We start from the raw sequence: 17676 nt of genomic DNA on the forward strand, positions 1-17676 counted from the left end.
TGAGCCTTTGTGTTTTTCTATGTTATTATTAATTTCACAACTCCCAACTGTTCTGATGCATCACTAGCAGAAACATTTCATAGAATGTAACCCGAAGAAAACTCAAACATCTTTGGGGTCACGTCTGAGGAAAAAAAAGTCTTCTTTTTAAAGTGAAAAAATCACTGTTCAGTATAAATTATTTCTAGAATCTAACACTTAATAGATTCTAGAAATCTGGGATACCAAACTACAGTTGGACAACAATGTTAATAACTTAATAGAATGACAAAAAGACCACAACTGGACTTCATAACCATCAATAGGCCAACTTCAAATTGCTTTTTAGTTCTTTCTTAGGATTCAAACATCAGACAACAGGCAATTACAAATGTCAAGAACTAAAGGAATGTATTGTCAAGAAATTGAAAGAAAGCAGCAAACCACAGAACAAGTTTGGCAGAGCGCAGAGGTGAAAGAGCCTTTAATGAAAATTAGTGACAGATGTGTCTAAAGACCCCACAACATCTGCCAAAACAGAAATGAATGACTTAACCTCAATGAAAACTATTGCTAAAGCCCTGCACAGAAATGAACTGCAGTCCAGGAAGAATTCCACCTCTGTAGAAAAAACACCTCAAACCAAACTACATCTTCCTAAGAACATCCGAGAGAAAGATTATCCATCCTCGAAACAGGTCTTTACCAAGGATATGACAAAACCAGAGCTCTTTGGCTACAGACACTGCATGTTCGGAGAAAAAAGGAGGAGGTCTATACACCAAAAAGCAGATGTAAAATCTGGTTGTTGCAACTGGAAATCATGTCGCGTTAAAATGAATCATAAAGAAAGATGTGAAAATTTAACAAGGAAAGGTATTCTCAAAACTGAGTCTAGTCTTTGCTTTGTGTTCCCAACACATTATTTCCAAACATTATCTGCTATTAACCTGGTCAAAACCCTGACTTACATGACTGCAAGTCGTGCTTGATCTCAGGGAGTTATTAAATATGAATGAGCTTGGGATATATTCCCAATGAGGAGTGGGCTGGGATTCCTTAAGAGGCGTGTCAGAAACTTGTTGAAAACTACAAACAACAATCCTCTTTCGACTTCTGTATCCAGCAGTAGGATCCACAAAACACCAACAGCATGAGGAGTGTCAGATTTTCAACCCTGGCAGCTCTAAATGCAAAACAAAACTAAATAAATTATTAAAAACAAACTCTTGAAATAATTTTAAAACAATGCATTTCTTGAACTCTTGTTCTTTTTTCTTCCCCCTTTTTGTTATAATAAAAAGAAAACTGGTTGTAAACACTTGTATGTACTGTTCCTTTTATCATTTATTTTATTACCTTTAAACTTCATATATTTATGTATAATTTCTATATGCTCTAAGGACAAGAAGCTGTAATCAGATTTCTTATTTTTGTGCACACAGTCTTTGCCATTAATGATTCTGAATTTTAATGCTGTCTACACATTTGTAGTCTCTGTGACTTTTTAGGTCAGACCCTAAAAAGTTTGAGTCTCTTTCATGCGCAGTCTTCTTCCAGAAACTGGAAATTTTACGTTCAGTGTTTTGCTTACTTTCCAGCAGCGGCAGCTCCTAGTTGTCTGACATTCTGCATAACTACTGAATGGGACAACATGGAATGGAAGTAAGGGACGAAAAAGAACAGTTCGGGTCTTGTTCAATCTGATAAATTGAAGATAAGATTCACGCAACCTCTTGAAACAGATGATGTTATGTGAAACCCCATATGTGGCTGTGGTTTTTGATTGCTTATTAGCTTCTTTTTTGTTGAGGTAGTGTGGAACAAAAAGAACAAAACAATGCATAGTTTGGACTCACAGACACACAAATACCCAAAAGACCCCAAATAAAATAATTTTTAAAAATCAATGAGGACAGCTGATACTTTAGGGATGGTAGTTTTATGGCATCTATAAATAACAACAAAAATTGGCTGTCCCACATTAAAGATACGGGTGAATGGTTACATTAGACAAACGCTCGTATACTGATGCTACATAAGGGTCACAACTGTTCATAGATGTATTTATGGCACAATCACAGATGACTCTGTGGTTTGGGAGACTGCACAGTGAGAAGTCAACAACCATTTACAACGCAATGAGCGAGAATGTCAGGTCAGGAGCTACCACGGCTTTCTGATCCGGCTCGGGTCCACGTGAGAGAACTGGAACCGGGCTCGTCAGAACTCTCGCCTCGGTCACTATGGGTTGCTCTTGTACAAACAGCAATGGAGCCGGGAGAAACGTCTAAGATCGGCACGTCACAGCCAACACATGACGAGATGCGGGGAAAGTTTGGCACTAGTTGGATCAAGCGAAACAACAGTGAGAGAGTAAATAGAGGAGACAAGAGTGGTTATGGTACAAAAAGAAAAGGGAGCGAGGCGTGAGGCTGGAGCAGAGAGGAAAATAAAACCTTGCTCCCTACACAAGTTTCACATTTGGAAAAAGATGAACACTCTGGAAACACAAAAAGGTCATAATTACAGGATGTACAATATGTCAGCTGCGTGTAGAAAACAGATGCATTCATTCGATTATTTCAAAAATATATATATTTATATGCACATACTTTTTTGTACAGTGGCGAAACACTTGTTTGGTATTAAAATGTGCACAAAGGTATTTATTTTCTGTCATTAAATATTATTCAGCTTGCTTAACATTTTCTGCAGGGATTATGAGTTAATAAGGTGATAAAAGACCTAAGTAACAATTCTGCCTTCCCTTTGATAAAATATCATATTAAGTGGAATGCCAAGAGTTTAGACAGAAATTGAAAAACAGATTGAGAACTATTATGTTTTTAACCTGCCTTGTGACACTTTATATGTTTTATATATATATATATATTTGTCTATATAAACAAAACCAAAGAGACATTAAAACAGGGCATCTTGTCTTTACACACTGGCAAAATTGTGGGTTTGGATAAAAGTCTAAAAAAAGGATAATTTATATGAAGTAGTTGAAAGAAAAACAATCCTAGCCTGTGTGATATCAAAACAAAAACCTACTATATTATTCGACACCTGCAAAACTGATTGCTATGTTCCTGCAGAAAAGAGATTTGCAGTCTGGTGACAATCATAACTATTTTCTTCTCCAGTGAGGTTGTAAAACGATTTTGCAAACAGTGTATGAGTTAAACCAAGACACAACACATTCTGCCTGTCCCTCTACCACAGAGGACTTCATCTGCTTGAATTTGTTTGTAGTAAAGTTAATTAAGAGATTACAAACTACTTCAATCACCCCCATTTTTTTTTTAATTCCTTAAAGTGTATTTCATATGAATGACATAAATTCTTGCAAAATAATTAATCAACTTTGCACGAATCCTGAGTAACCTTTAAAAAAATACTTGTAATCAACAAAATAAAAGGAACATAAAGAATCCGTTCATTGAATCAGCACTCCTGATCTGAATGCAACACGTCAAACGCCAGAGGACATTTTACTGATTTGAAATCAAACAATGCTAAAATGACACACAAAGACACGCAAAATACACACTAACATGTTTAAAGATGTGCTCTCGTTCTCCCTGCTCATTCTCTCTGTCACATTCCGGTCAGAAATAGTCACACTCAAACTCAACAAAGAACAGAGAGTTAAGGGGGATTTGGGGGAAGTACGGTGGTACACATGAATAAAAGCATCAAAAACGATGCAGATATAATGCTATTAATCAGTCAACATTTCAATAAAGTCTCTGTGACTGAGTCTGATACAGTGTTTCGTGTCACCAGCAAGGAGAGGAAACTTCTCAAGCCGAAACTCTGGGCCAAAATGGACTTAGTAAAGTTTCAGACAGGCACATCAGCTTATGTATATACTCAAAAAATAAATATATTTCTTGATTCTCCTTTTTATATATATATATTTATCTATATCTATAGATATAGATATAGATATATATATATAGACACAGAGGCTGAAGCAGTTTCAGTCTCTTGTCTTCCGGACTGTCGGACTGTTCACTTTGGTAAGGGCTAAGGATACCACCTGCTTCAGTACTTTTCCTCTACCTTTCGTTTAATTTTCTTTTAAATAAACAGGAACTACTTAGTACCTAAAGGAGGTGTTAAGTGTTAAGCGCTTTGCATTCAAGGCAGCATCACAGCCAATTCACCATGGAGGAAAAGTTAATGCTGGAACCCCGTCCACAGTCCTCTTCTGCACCTTTACCCTTGGTTCTGGTGCTTTTATGTCTGTTTGCACTTGACTCTCCATGGGATGAAAGTGCATAGGGGTTGGGCCCCTACCGTTGCAGTAAGGATCCGCTCACAGTAGTAAGGCCTTTTTGTTTCTCTGAAAAACGACGTGACTGCTTTAACATTTGAGTGTCTGCACAGTGAATCATTTAATGTGTGTGTTCAGGATAGCGCGGGAACAAAGTATGTTTTATGTGCATCTATTGACTCTGTCTTTGTGTCGGTAAAAGGCAGACGGTTGAAGAAGTTCAGTCCTTCCACAGCTTCCCCTTTTCTTTTCCGTGCAGCTTTGCACATTCACTTTGTCCTCCTGCTACTGACGCTCCTCCCCCTCCTCCTCCTCCTGGATGACCTGGATGTCATCTGACGGGGAGGTGGGCAAGCTGTCCGGCTGCTGCTGTTTGCCAAGTTCTTTGTTCTTCTCCTCCTCCTCAATGATCTTTTTCCAAATCTTGTGGTTTTCCGTCAGGTGCTGCATGATGCAGCTGAACAACCTGCGACGACCTTTCGTCCTTCCTACAAGTGAGTAACAGAAGCAAACATCTTAAAGGAAATACGTGCTGGTGTGAGAACTGAAAAAATTCTCCCAGTGCAAAAATGAACAAACATAAAACAAAATGAATTAAATGTCAGACTCTTATCAGTGTCATGACATTAGCTTCATATGGAATGAAGCAGGTCGGTGTTTAAGTTCCTGGATATCACTGACTAAAGTTAGATTGCTTTAGGTGGAATTTTCATTTACTCTGTTTTAGCGGCGTTACCAAAAAGCAAGAGACGTAGCCATATATATTAAAATATTCTTTGAATGCATGAATGCGACAAAATCCACACCGCTACTTTTAAAATTAAGTTGCCCCTCAAATCAAATGAGCATCAAAAAAGAGCAGTGATTGTTAAATCTAACCTGTTGCCAGATCAACTTCTAACTCATCTTCCTCATCTTCTTCTTCATCTGTGTCCTCCTGTGCTTCATCATCTTCTTCATCTGATTCCGATTCATTTACCCAGTGACCAGGAAGCAGACCGGCCGCGTCATAGGAGTTACAGAGAGGTCCCACAATATGGGTGATGAAGGATTCCTGTAGCTTGGCCAGCTGCGGTGCAGAGCGGTCCATGAAGGGGCTGATGGGTAATCCTAACTTTGCTTCTTCATCGCCCTGCAGATAACAAAAGCTTAAGTTAAAAGCTGCTTTAATGAAACATACGGTGAGAAATTAAAACTGGTGTTCAAGGTCTGTTCCAATCTGACTCCAGGTTTCTCTTAAGGTGTTATTTAACAAATTGTCAGAGTAGGGATGGGCTTTTATACGTCCATCCATTATTAAACTATCAAAACATAGTTCTTAACTAGTTCTGAACTATTGTGAATTACAGTAGATTATTGTTTTTTTTTTCATTGAAATACCAAAATATGTAGAAATGTGTTCTACATATTCTCGTGCTTTCATTATGAAGTACAGAGAAAAGTTAGCTCAGTCCATCAAGACTATGAAATCAAACAGAGGGGGTCAAACATGGCCGATTTAAAATGACTTCTAACAGTGAGAGGAATTAAGAGATGTCCATTAACTTTCTCTATTAAGTTTTTCTTTTTGAATCGTGTGCTTGCTCCAGTTTGTTGTAGCAACATTGACGTTTAGATAATGACGAGGTTTCTCTAAGGGTTGATTCAGAAAAAATGCTAGTTGTAATGGGATGGGGGTGGTTGTACTCTCATAGATCAAGACAATAAATATTAATGCAATTCTCCAAAAGTTCAAATGGTAAGCAGAGTGCAAAGGTAAAAGATAAAAAAGAAGCATTTTCCGCTACTTTTTCTCTATAGCAGAGGACGCTGAGATTAAAGTATATCATGTCTGTTAATATGCATTCATTCCTACAATTCAGAAATTAAATACAGAAAAAAAGTCTGAAATTTAAGAAAAACTGATTCAACCCAAAGGTTCATAAACAATTCCTAGAGTTTCATTGTGCATAACAGAAGGTATTTTGGAAAAGGAAAAGGCCAAACATTCCCAAAGCTATAGGCAACCACATCTTTATCTTGATAGTATTGTCATTACAAAGTTTTATGGAGGGATATATGAAACAGAGAAACTGCAACATAATGTAGAAAATCTATTTTATAATTCTTCTCCATGATCCACTCCATTCTGAGGACCTTCTGAGCCTTTAATCTTTTCACATCCATCCACTTCGAAAATGGCACAAAACTAATGGGTTGGTCTGCTGATCTATCTCCTTGGTTTATAGAAAAAACCCAATGAAAACCCACAACAAGCTGAATCTTGAAACAGATTATCAACAGGAGACCACAATGGGTGCCACTCCCATCAGAGGAAATTGGATCATGACAGATTGCAAATTGTTGCCTTGTCTTGTACAACTCGGGTTGTCTTAGGAGTTTTGAATTCAGCTGCAACATTAATACAGAAGGTTCTGAATTTGGAGCAAATAACCTGAAAGCATGAAACAATCCCGCCTTGTATCAACGGTTCAGGTTTCTGCTGGTGGCGTTCTAATGCTGTGGGAGATATGTTCTACCTACATCTAGCTAAACAGTTTACAAAAGTCCACTTATTGTTGCTGACCACTGTGTAACTGATGGCGACTGACTCAAAACATCTCAGGTGGATTTCTTGAACATGACAATGAGTTCATTGTAATCCTACAGTCGCTTTAATCCAAAAGAGTAGCTTTGGATTAACAAGAGATTCTAATATTGGATCTACAGACAATGAAAGAGTGATGTCATCATGTCAATATGTCTGAGGAATGTTTCTGATACTTTGTTGAATGCATGCCACATGGATAATAAAATAACCATTGAGTAAACTTTGCTCTATTATTGTACAGACTGTACCTGCTCATAAAACTCATTAACAATGCCTTCTGTCCACTTGAGGTGCAGGTCTCGGACTTTGGCTGGTCCATTGATGTCTGCCAGCTTGATACAAACTTGGCACACCAGAAGTCTGTCGTTCTCATTGGTCCAATCAATTCCTGGACTGTTTACATCGTTTACCTTTTAACAAACAAACACACATGGATGCCTTTTTTTTCTTTTACCACAACACAGATTCCAGAAATGAGGAGATCAATGATGATGTGATTTATGACTGGTGTGATAGTGCACCTTGGCATTGAACTCAGCCAGAAAGTCAAAGTGCTTCTTGAGGTCTGTGGCCAGTATCGCCTCAATGACGAGGAAGCGAAAACGTTTGAATTCAACATGATCTAAGTTGGTCAGAAAGTTGTACTCGGGCTGGGACAGATAGAGGCTCCAGGCGGATGCAGCATGGTGGTTCTCTAGGACTGAGCGATCGTTGTACAGCACTGCCTGTAATTGACAGGACAAACAAAACAAACAAGTGAAGAACTGCAGAGTAAGGTGGTTTCTAATGCTTAGTTAAGAAGCTTCACTAATGCATTTTTTAGATAATGTATCTGCAAAGACATAGCAATTTGTGAAGGATTTAAAAATAGCAACAAAAAAATCCATAAAAGAGATAAAAACGCACAAAGATAAATGGTTATGAAAGACATATTAGACATATTTTAGTATAAATACTGTAATGATTAAAGGCGAACACAATGGCAAATGTAGCAGTCTTTTGACGCAGACGGTAGTTCACCACACAGTCAGTAATTAACCGGTTCAAGGTCCATCTCCTTTCTTTTGACCTTTTTTTTGACTAAACAGAGACAGTGAGAGTCTTATCACTGGTTGTGAAAACACATCAAAACTGGAACAAGTGGTGACTTTTTCCTGCTCTCCTGTGCATTAAAGAGAAAAATGGGATGAACCTTTTACGTGAGCAGTATCTAATCTTGCACATGATCCAGATTTGTATTACATTTGCTTGATGACATGAAAGCAGTTGAAAAGAAAGTCACTAAGGAAAAGGGATGTGAGGAAAAGCACTCAAGTTAAATATTAACCAGAAAAACTAAAGGAAAAGTACACCCTATAGAAAATAAGATACAGTTGAACAAACACTGCTGTCTTTTACAGACATCTCCATACATTATTCATCAAATTACAACAATAAGTACAAAGAAGAAAATGGACTATTAGTTGCTTTGATTCAAACTATATGAGGCCTTGTGAAATTTTAAATTCTTTGTTTTACACATACAATTCAGAAAAATGTGGCATTTGTGTGCATTCAGCCTCAATAAAAGCAGGTCTTGAAGAACAAGAATGCAATTAGAGGTGTAAGCCTTTTGAGGGCTGTGTCCACCAAAATTATACGTCTAGAGTCTGACGTTTTTTGTTAAACACAACTTGGGAGAGAATTTCTAAATGGAAGCTTGTAAATATGTTCACTTAGTGTTAAATGCATACAGATCTGAATACATTGTTATTGTGCATGACGCTGCTCACATCCTCCTTTCCCAATGCTAGGCTAGAGCTACAGCTACAGCTACAGCTAGAGCCACATCGGAGCCTGCCACGAATGCTCAGGCTAGTTAGCATGACAGCTGATGATGATGGATAAAGTTTCCCTGTAGTGGTAATTTGATTCTCCACCAGTAGCACATTGTGAAGCACATTGAGAAGCACATTATGAAGCGCACACAGAAGTGATTCACATTGCTAAGACCCTCCGCCTGGCTCTGATTGGTTGTTTCTGACCAGGAGCAAATATGTAAAAGACATTTCTTAATGCAAGTTACATAGAGCAACTTTAATGTTGTAAGTACAGATATGTACTTAAACATGTTGGAAGACTATCAGCTATTTTAAGTGTACAAAATACCACCAAAGCAAAATAAAAAGAAAGGAACTTATATTTCTCTCCATTTAATCTTTTCTTTTCTCCTCAGCATTACTGAGGAATAATTTTGTAACTATATGGGAAAATGAAGTATGTTTTCTTTATGGCTGTAAAACCAGGATTCATTTTTCTCCCTACTGGGGTCTGTTTGTTTCCAGGTGCCTCATTAAGCTTATACTTAAGTTTATTGCATCTGAAACAGACTTTTCAAAATCCGGGCATTTTACATTTTAGTGTCACATTGTGCTGATCTACAGACACCACATATTCAAATTCATTTGAATTTGTATTACACCTGCTAGATGAAGTACACAAGGACACAAACAAAACTATAGGATCTGTGTGCAAGGAGAGACAGAGAAACCGTGGAGGCTAAAAATAAACTTTTTGCTAATTTTATGACAATAGTATAAATGAACATTCTGTACAATCTTGGCAGGGATACATTGGCACACTTTAAAGAGCATTTGCTCAAATTAAGAGTAATTGATGAACCCATCCACTGATTTTGGTAAAGAACACAGCAGAGAGCCAGACATGTGATTATCTCACTCACCTGACCTCGAGCCCAGATGCCAAAGTTGATATTTGCTTTACGATTGATGGTTTTCAGAAAAAAAAAAATCCTTTTAAAGGTCAGTTTGAAAGCTTAGCAAACAATGACCCTCTATGTGCTCAGTGGATGCCAGACAGAGATAATGGATGAGGTTGCATTATGTGCTTCATGCAGGACAGAAACATTGGAAAACTGTTGTTGCAAGTCAGGTGCCTTGCGTTAAATAAAAGAGGAGGGTGGGAGTAAAACCTCCATGATATATTTCTACCAATTTAAAAAGACAAAAATTAGGGTTTTTAGGACTATATCAGCCTCTGCATTTATTAACATTGCTGCTGAAGATGTTGAGGAAGCCTAGAAAATATACATTTTATCAACAAAATCTTACACTGAAATATAAAAAAAAATCCAACACTTAATTTGAATGCATTTATTTGTGAAATATATGTGGAAAAATATTATAATAACGTATTTATGTATTTATTTTTTTGGTGACATCATTGGCGGTGACCCTAACAATTTCTACAAAATGGTCTCACTTGAGTGGTGTCACAGAAATTTTAATTTGTAATCCATAACTTTCTTCTTCAGTGGGTTATTACAGATGACCAAGAGGCCAAGTTATTCTAACCACCCCTGAAAACAGGAAGGATTACTGATTACCTGTCCTTAAAAAGCCTGACCAACCAATTCCATTTTTGGGTGATAAATGTTAAATGGACTGAACTTCAACAGGGCTTTTCCAATCATTATGACCATTCAAAGTGCTTTACACTCACAAATACAAACACTTTTATACACTGATATGCAGATAGGTAGTTTGGGGTTAAGTACCTTGCCCAGAGGCACATCAACATGTGGCAGGAGAAAGCTGGAATCGAACCTACAACTACTCTGCCCATAGAGCCACAGCCACCCAAAGTAACTTGCTATCAAATTGGTTACATAGTATCAAATTGGCAATGTTGATAAATATAACAAGAAAGTCGCTGAGTTGGCAACAGAGGGATGACTATTTTTAACTACAAACACGCAGACATAACCTGTGGCCCGGTCTGTCAGTCAAACCTGTCTCTCTCTGCACAGCAGAAAAGGACACTGGTTGATTTTCAGACCTTTGTTGAGGTAGACAAGATTGACTTCACCTGTAAGTATTGGCCAATCACCCATCTCTCAAAATATGCTACTGCAATAAAAGAACTCATTTGATAAGTATAAATTTTCACAAGAGAGTGAAGTAAATGCTTACACTATATTGTCAATAACCTCTGGGGTGTGCAAAACTTTAAAAGGAAAAAGTTAATCAGCAAATGCATTCATTATTTATGGTGACATTTAGATGTACAAGACCAATAGGTTACCTGAGGTGCATTAGTGGCTATTAGAAAGGCGTTTGTACGACCAGGATGGTCGTAGTCGTGCATTGCAGCTGCTACATAAAGGGCCATGAGCTCCAGGGCAGGTATGTTCCAGGCCAGGCAGCCGTAACTGTCATCTGAAATGGAGGAGCTCTTGGAGGTGGCGTATGATATCCTGCCCGGGGAAATTCCACTATCTGAATCTGGAAAGAATAAAACAGTTTGACAACTTCTCATTACGGACAGACACAAAAAAGTAGTTTAACTAAAAAAAAAATAAGGAAGAAAACTTATAATGTAAACTAAACATTGTGCTACATAACAGAAATCTTACATCAGAAGGTGAGAGGAGATCGTGGTTAATGGACTTTTATCAAAACACGATGCATATAACCATGCTGGATAATTACGATGTTTCGTTTTTGATGACTCAGTAGTATTTACCTGTGTCACTTCCTGTCACATGCTCACTGTGGATCTGCTGAAACCCAGGGATTGGTCGAGTGGTTAAGTACCAAACAGCATGGAGCACATCTGTAGCATGGACCCGGTTATGATCTGTTTTAAAGCAGAACAGTACAAACGGCCTTGTGATAATAGCTTGGACATATTTTTAGTGAGAGTAAACATATGTACTCATAATAATGCAGCGCAGGATTATAGGTTTTACTTGAAACAGGTAAGCAAAGTCAGTGGCATTGTAATTTTTTTTATGGTTTCAACAAGGGTAGGGAAATGTACAGTTAGGGCCAGAAATATTTGGACAGTAACACAATTTTCGTGAGTTGGGCTCTGCACGCCACTGCATTGGATTTGAAATGAAACCTCTACAACAGAATTCAAGTGCAGATTGTAACGTTTAATTTAAAGGTTGAACAAAAATATCTGATAGAAAATGTAGGAATTGTACACATTTGTTTACAAACACTCCACATTTTAGGAGCTCAAAGTAATTGGACATATAAACATAACCCAAACAAAAAAGTTTTTTCTCAATATTTTGTTGCGAATCCTTTGGAGGCAATCACTGCCTTAAGTCTGGAACCCATGGACATCACCAAACGCTGGGTTTCCTCCTTCTTAATGCTTTGCCAGGCCTTTACAGCCGCAGCCTTCAGGTCTTGCTTGTTAGTGGGTCTTTCCGTCTGAAGTCTGGATTTGAGCAAGTGAAATGCATGCTCAATTGGGTTAAGATCTGGTGATTGACTTGGCCATTGCAGAATATTCCACCTTTTTGCTCTCATGAACTCCTGGGTAGCTTTGGCTGTATGCTTGGGGTCATTATCCATCTGTACTGTGAAGCGCCGTCCGATCAACTTTGCAGAATTTGGCTGAATCTGGGCTGACAGTATATCCCGGTACACTTCAGAATTCATCCGGCTACTTTGTCTGCTGTTATGTCATCAATAAACACAAGTGACCCAGTGCCATTGAAAGCCATGCATGCCCATGCCATCACGTTGCCTCCACCATGTTTTACAGAGGATGTGGTGTGCCTTGGATCATGTGCCGTTCCCTTTCTTCTCCAAACTTTTTTCTTCCCATCATTCTGGTACAGGTTGATCTTTGTCTCATCTGTCCATAGAATACTTTTCCAGAACTGGGCTGGCTTCTTGAGGTGTTTTTGGGCAAATTTAACTCTGGCCTGTCTACTTTTGGAATTGATGAATGGTTTGCATCTACATGTGAACCCTTTGTATTTGCTTTCATGGAGTCTTCTCTTTACTGTTGACTTAGAGACAGATACACCTACTTCCCTGAGAGTGTTCTGGACCTCAGTTGATGTTGTGAACGGGTTCTTCTTCACCAAAGAAAGTATGCGGCGATCATCCACCACTGTTGTCTTCCGTGGACGCCCAGGCCTTTTTGAGTTCCCAAGCTCACCAGTCAATTCCTTTTCCTCAGAATGTACCAGACTGTTGATTTTGCTACTCCAAGCATGTCTGCTATCTCTCTGATGGATTTTTTCTTTTTTTTCAGCCTCAGGATGTTCTGCTTCACCTCAATTGAGAGCTCCTTTGACCACATGTTGTCTGGTCACAGCAACAGCTTCCAAATGCAAAACCACACACCTGGAAACAACCCCAGACCTTTTAACTACTTACTTGATTATAGGTTAACGAGGGAAAGGCCTTTTGAGTTACTTGCAGCCTTTAGAGTCCATTGTCCAATTACTTTTGGTCCCTTGAAAAAGAGGAGGCTCTGCATTACAGAGCTATGATTCCTAAATCCTTTCTCCGATTTGGATGTGGAAACTCTCATATTGCAGCTGGGAGTGTGCACTTTCAGCCCATACTATATATGAATTGTATTACTGAACATATTTTTGTCTACAGCTAAAATAACAAAACCTGTGTCACTGTCCAAATATTTCTGGCCCTAACTGTATATTATGAACATATGATAGGTAAATATCTGTTATTGGTCATAACAGCAGTATTAATACCAATATCAATCAAAATGGTGCATCCCCAAAAAGGTCTATCCCACTAAAATCAAACTCAAACAACAATATTTGTTCAAAAAATATATTGGAAACTACACATAGCGATCAGTTTGACAAAAAAAAAAAGTATGTAAAATGTTTTGTCCTCAGCACAGTTTGACACTTACAGGGAATGTCTCTATAGCCACTTTCCAGAGCACAGAAGTAGGACATGAACTCCTTCACAGGGATCTTGAAGATCTCAAATAGACACATATCCTGGAAAAGCGTGTATGTCACCTGGGAAGACATGAACTTGAACTTAAATAAAAACTGGAAACTGTGTTACAGCATGCATCATTGGTATAATTTAATTTGCTCTCTTTTGGTCACCAACAACCTCTTTCCTTTGCAAGTCCAGACATGTATATTCATAAGGTCATTAACTTTAAATAATCAAAGAAAATAGAACTGTAAATGTTGAGTTTATCGCTTTGGTACTAACGTAGCTGAGGATCCTTCCCGTCTTCCCTCCTGTTGTGTCCACCAGCTCAAAGATCTGGAAATTCCAGGTGTCCATCTTCTCCATGAGACCCTCGTGGTCCTCCAGCATGGAATCAAGTCTGAACTCCTGTTCCCCCTGAAGACAACAAAGCAAACACATAAAAAGAAGGAAGAACAACAATAATAATTTTAAGACAAAATAAGAAGAAGAAATAACAAAACATGTCTTGCATATGCACCATGAGTTAACATACCAGTCTTTAAAACACTATTTAGGCCAGAGGGAATAATATTAAAAGTACCCTCTCTTCTGATCTTATCACCCAGGTGACTCGTGTCGAGCCGAAACAGTCTGATCAAGCTCACCTCTGCTTTCTGAGTCTGCAGCTCAGTGATGGACCTCTTCTCGTTCTCCTCTACCACACCCAGATCTCTTTCAGCATCTAACTTCCCCTCTCCAGTCACGTCTGGCTCTTCCCTGATAAAATCCCCCCCAGAATACTCCAGCCCTTCAACCACTGTAAACACAAATAAAACACAATGAGAACATAATGTTAACACTAGTGTGAAAGAATAAAAGAGTGCAGTTGCTGGTGATTATGTTATGTCGTTATGGAGCTTTAATCTAAAATGTAAGTCTATTCTCAACAATTGCAGTATTTTAATGAGTCCAGCAGAGGGCAGCATTAGTATATGAAACTACCCAAAGAGGGGTTTCTCTTTCACTATCCTTGGTCACCAAACGAGATTGTCTGCATAACTGGATTCCACTCTGTGACGTGCAGTAGGCATGACAGTTTGTACCTGAGCGCCTGCGTTGAGCCTCGTTGTTGAACAGCTGATGAGAGTCCCCAGACTCACTGCTGGAAATTCCCTTGAGCATCTGACGACCACAGCTTTAGTAGACAACGACAGATCATATTGGCATATATACTGCAAATTCATTGATACAAAACTGGGATAAAGTGAGACAAAGTCAACATGGAACTTCCGCAGCTCATGTCTTACCTGGTGCACAGAGAGAAGGTAGAGCTACGAAAGGCCTGCTGGAATTCAGTGGAGCTGACTAAAGGCTTGTGGAGGTTCAGATTAACACTCGGCTTTGTCAGGAAGTCCGCTGTGTCGGGAAACTCCACGGGCAACCGAGGGGTGAGGGATGATGAGGAACCTGTATTTAGTGTGGGGGGGCTATGGCTTGGTGAGGTGACTGGGCTGAGGCTGGGAGATGTGCCTAGAAAGGAGAATAAGAATGTGGGGATAGATAAAGGGTTAACGCTGAAGCACAGCCGTTTGATAACATATGCAAGTTCTGGAAGTTAAGTCTCACCTGTTCTTCTGGGCACCGCGTGGTATGTTAGGGTGACAGAGGAAGACCTCTGTTTGGGAATAGTGAGCAGGTTTGCATTGGGACCGTTGGTCAGGCTTGAGCTGTTACAAAAAGTCACAAACTCAGATGTTTTTGCTCATGAGGACAGCAAAGCTCATCTATCCTTCAACATTGAAGAGCTCTCCTGCCATCTAGTGGAAACATGCTATAGAGACACCACCCCACGGCAGTTTCTGAGAACTCTTTCAAATTTTTGTAAAAGTAAGAAGCCAAAATTTTATTTCTACATGCTGCAGTAAAAATCGTATATCAGTTTTTCTTTTCTAAGGTGTGATTTGTGGAACATTTCAAGTTAAAGAAAAAATAAATTACAGCACCAATTGATCCCTATTTCTCGATTCCAAAATGTCAGACTGCTAAATAAAACCAGACCTGGAAAGTGATTAGTTTATATGTAATCACTGAAGTTTGGCAGGGAACAGTTTGAAATATGGAGCTTTGTGGATAATTTTGCAGCTCCTATCGTCTCAATCTTTGACTTGCACAAAATGTTTTAGTTTACAATGCAGAAGACTGAAAGTGCAACCCATTTTTAGTCATCAAAAAGTTCAAACAATCTCATCTCCTATGACATTTGATGAATAATTATGTATATCACAGCAACTCACATCAGCCAAGTTTTATTTTTTTTTTACTCCAACTCAATCAAAACAAAATGTGAAAACCAGACGACTATCGTTATAGTTGAGGCAGCCATTGTCTAGCTATCTATGTCATGCTATTCAGAAATAAGATAGTCAATAGAAATTGATCACTACATGTTCACCTTCAGAATTTTCTACAACGAAGAGCAGCAGACCATCACACTGTCACCACCATGCTTTACTGTAGCTTTTTTAAATACCAGGGAAGTTCCACTTTCTCTCTGTCTTTGTGAAATATTTTTAATCTTTCAGAAGATTCAAAATTCTGTAAAAGATTTTCAAAGAGTAAGAGGCTTTTGTTTTTCTCTTTGGACAGCAGCTGTTTTCACCTTGGAGCGTTTCCACTGATTAAGTTTTCATCAGATATTAAGAACTGAATCATGAAAACAGCTAAACTCGGGAAAGCGGGACCTGAAGTTATTTAGATGATGTTATGGGTTCTTTTTATATGACCCTGTTGACTTGTCAGGGGTCGTTTTCGTAAGATATTAAATTCTGGGAAGGTTCACCACAGTTCCATGATTTCCATTTGTGCATGTTGGCTCCCACTGTGGTTTGCTGGTGTCATTATGCTTAGAAATCGATTTGTAACCCCTTCCAGACAGATTCCAATTACTTTGTTTCTGTTTTTTTAATTCAATTTCTTAAGATCAGGGGGATGAAATATATATCTAGATAGCCCTGTGTTCTCATGAAGGATCGAACAATCTCTTCTCATATTTCTGTAACACCATAAAATAAGGGGTCCAACTTTTTAAAATATGCATTAATATCCTTAAAACCAAGTTTACTCATTTGTTATAATTCATAAAGCTGGATTGTGCAGTGCAACAATCTGCACTGAAAGATTCTAATGTACTTTTGTTAACACAATAAAATAGATCCCACATTAGTAAAATACTTTGTCCTATCTGTAACCTTTTTTTTTTAGATGAAGCTAAAAACAATTAACTACAAACATCCTTTTGGGGAGGATGTAACTGGATTTTATCAGCATTATATAAGCCTGCTATAAATCTGCGTTGTGCTACCTGGTCAGACTGAGGTCACAGTGGGGTCTCTTTCCATTGTTACGCTCCCAGCGAGAAGAGCCAGAGTCTAGCGGAGGGAGTGCAGACGGTGTGGAGGAGGTTGAACTCCGCCTGGGCTGAGGTGTAGGGAGGCTGTTTCTGCTACTCAAACCCTGGCAGGCACAGGACAGATGTATTAGAGATAAGTATCTGGCAAACAATGTCTGATGAGGCAAAACAAACATAGACACATCATGGGAGAAATTCTTACTGAATACATTACAGAATTGCAAAGTGCCTTATAAGACAAAGTCTTCCCCAAAACTATCAAGCACATGATTGGAGCTCCAGTTGTACTTTGTTCCACAATTTGCTTAATATTATCAGTGCTATGCATCATAATAATGCCTGAAACCCATAGCTAAAGAAATAAATCATCAATGTGGACAGCTAAAAGAGATAGGAGGTAGGTTTATAGCTATGGCAAAACCTTTGCTCACCTTCATGCCTTTCCTGTCGCTCCTCTCTGCAGAGTCATCTGCCTCTACAGAGTAGAAACCTGGGAAGGGCGTAAAGGGGTTAACCCTGGGGCGACACGAGCCTGAAAACGTCCCCATCAGGCTGGAGATGCTTCGCAGAGTCGCAGCAGTGTTTGGTGACAGTGACGAGTCCATCAGCAGCTCTGACACAAGGTTTCTGGCCTCGTTGATGACTGAGAGATCCACCCCATTTCCACTAACAGCACCCTGCCACAAGAACCCAAACAAAA

General features: G+C 38.8%; 1 protein-coding gene across 1 annotated transcript in view; it reads right to left on the reverse strand.

Moving 5' to 3' along the window:
* Nucleotides 1-1902: 1902 nt before the first annotated feature.
* pde3b (phosphodiesterase 3B) overlaps nt 1903-17676 on the reverse strand; it is a 48036-nt gene continuing 32262 nt past the window's right edge. Inside the window, exons 3-16 of the mRNA XM_055036437.1 lie at nt 17408-17653; nt 16929-17080; nt 15194-15294; nt 14875-15097; nt 14671-14762; nt 14233-14384; nt 13868-14002; nt 13551-13662; nt 11382-11495; nt 10941-11140; nt 7379-7582; nt 7106-7267; nt 5147-5399; nt 1903-4755 (exon numbers count right to left, since the gene is read on the reverse strand). Coding sequence (XP_054892412.1) covers nt 4553-4755; nt 5147-5399; nt 7106-7267; nt 7379-7582; nt 10941-11140; nt 11382-11495; nt 13551-13662; nt 13868-14002; nt 14233-14384; nt 14671-14762; nt 14875-15097; nt 15194-15294; nt 16929-17080; nt 17408-17653 — 2349 coding nt within the window. The 3' untranslated portion in view covers nt 1903-4552. The remainder of the gene's footprint in view (nt 4756-5146; nt 5400-7105; nt 7268-7378; nt 7583-10940; nt 11141-11381; nt 11496-13550; nt 13663-13867; nt 14003-14232; nt 14385-14670; nt 14763-14874; nt 15098-15193; nt 15295-16928; nt 17081-17407; nt 17654-17676) is intronic.

The sequence above is a fragment of the Poeciliopsis prolifica genome, unplaced genomic scaffold (assembly GCF_027474105.1).
Source record: "Poeciliopsis prolifica strain line A6 unplaced genomic scaffold, Auburn_PproV2 SCAFFOLD011, whole genome shotgun sequence".
NCBI classification, from domain to species: domain Eukaryota; kingdom Metazoa; phylum Chordata; class Actinopteri; order Cyprinodontiformes; family Poeciliidae; genus Poeciliopsis; species Poeciliopsis prolifica.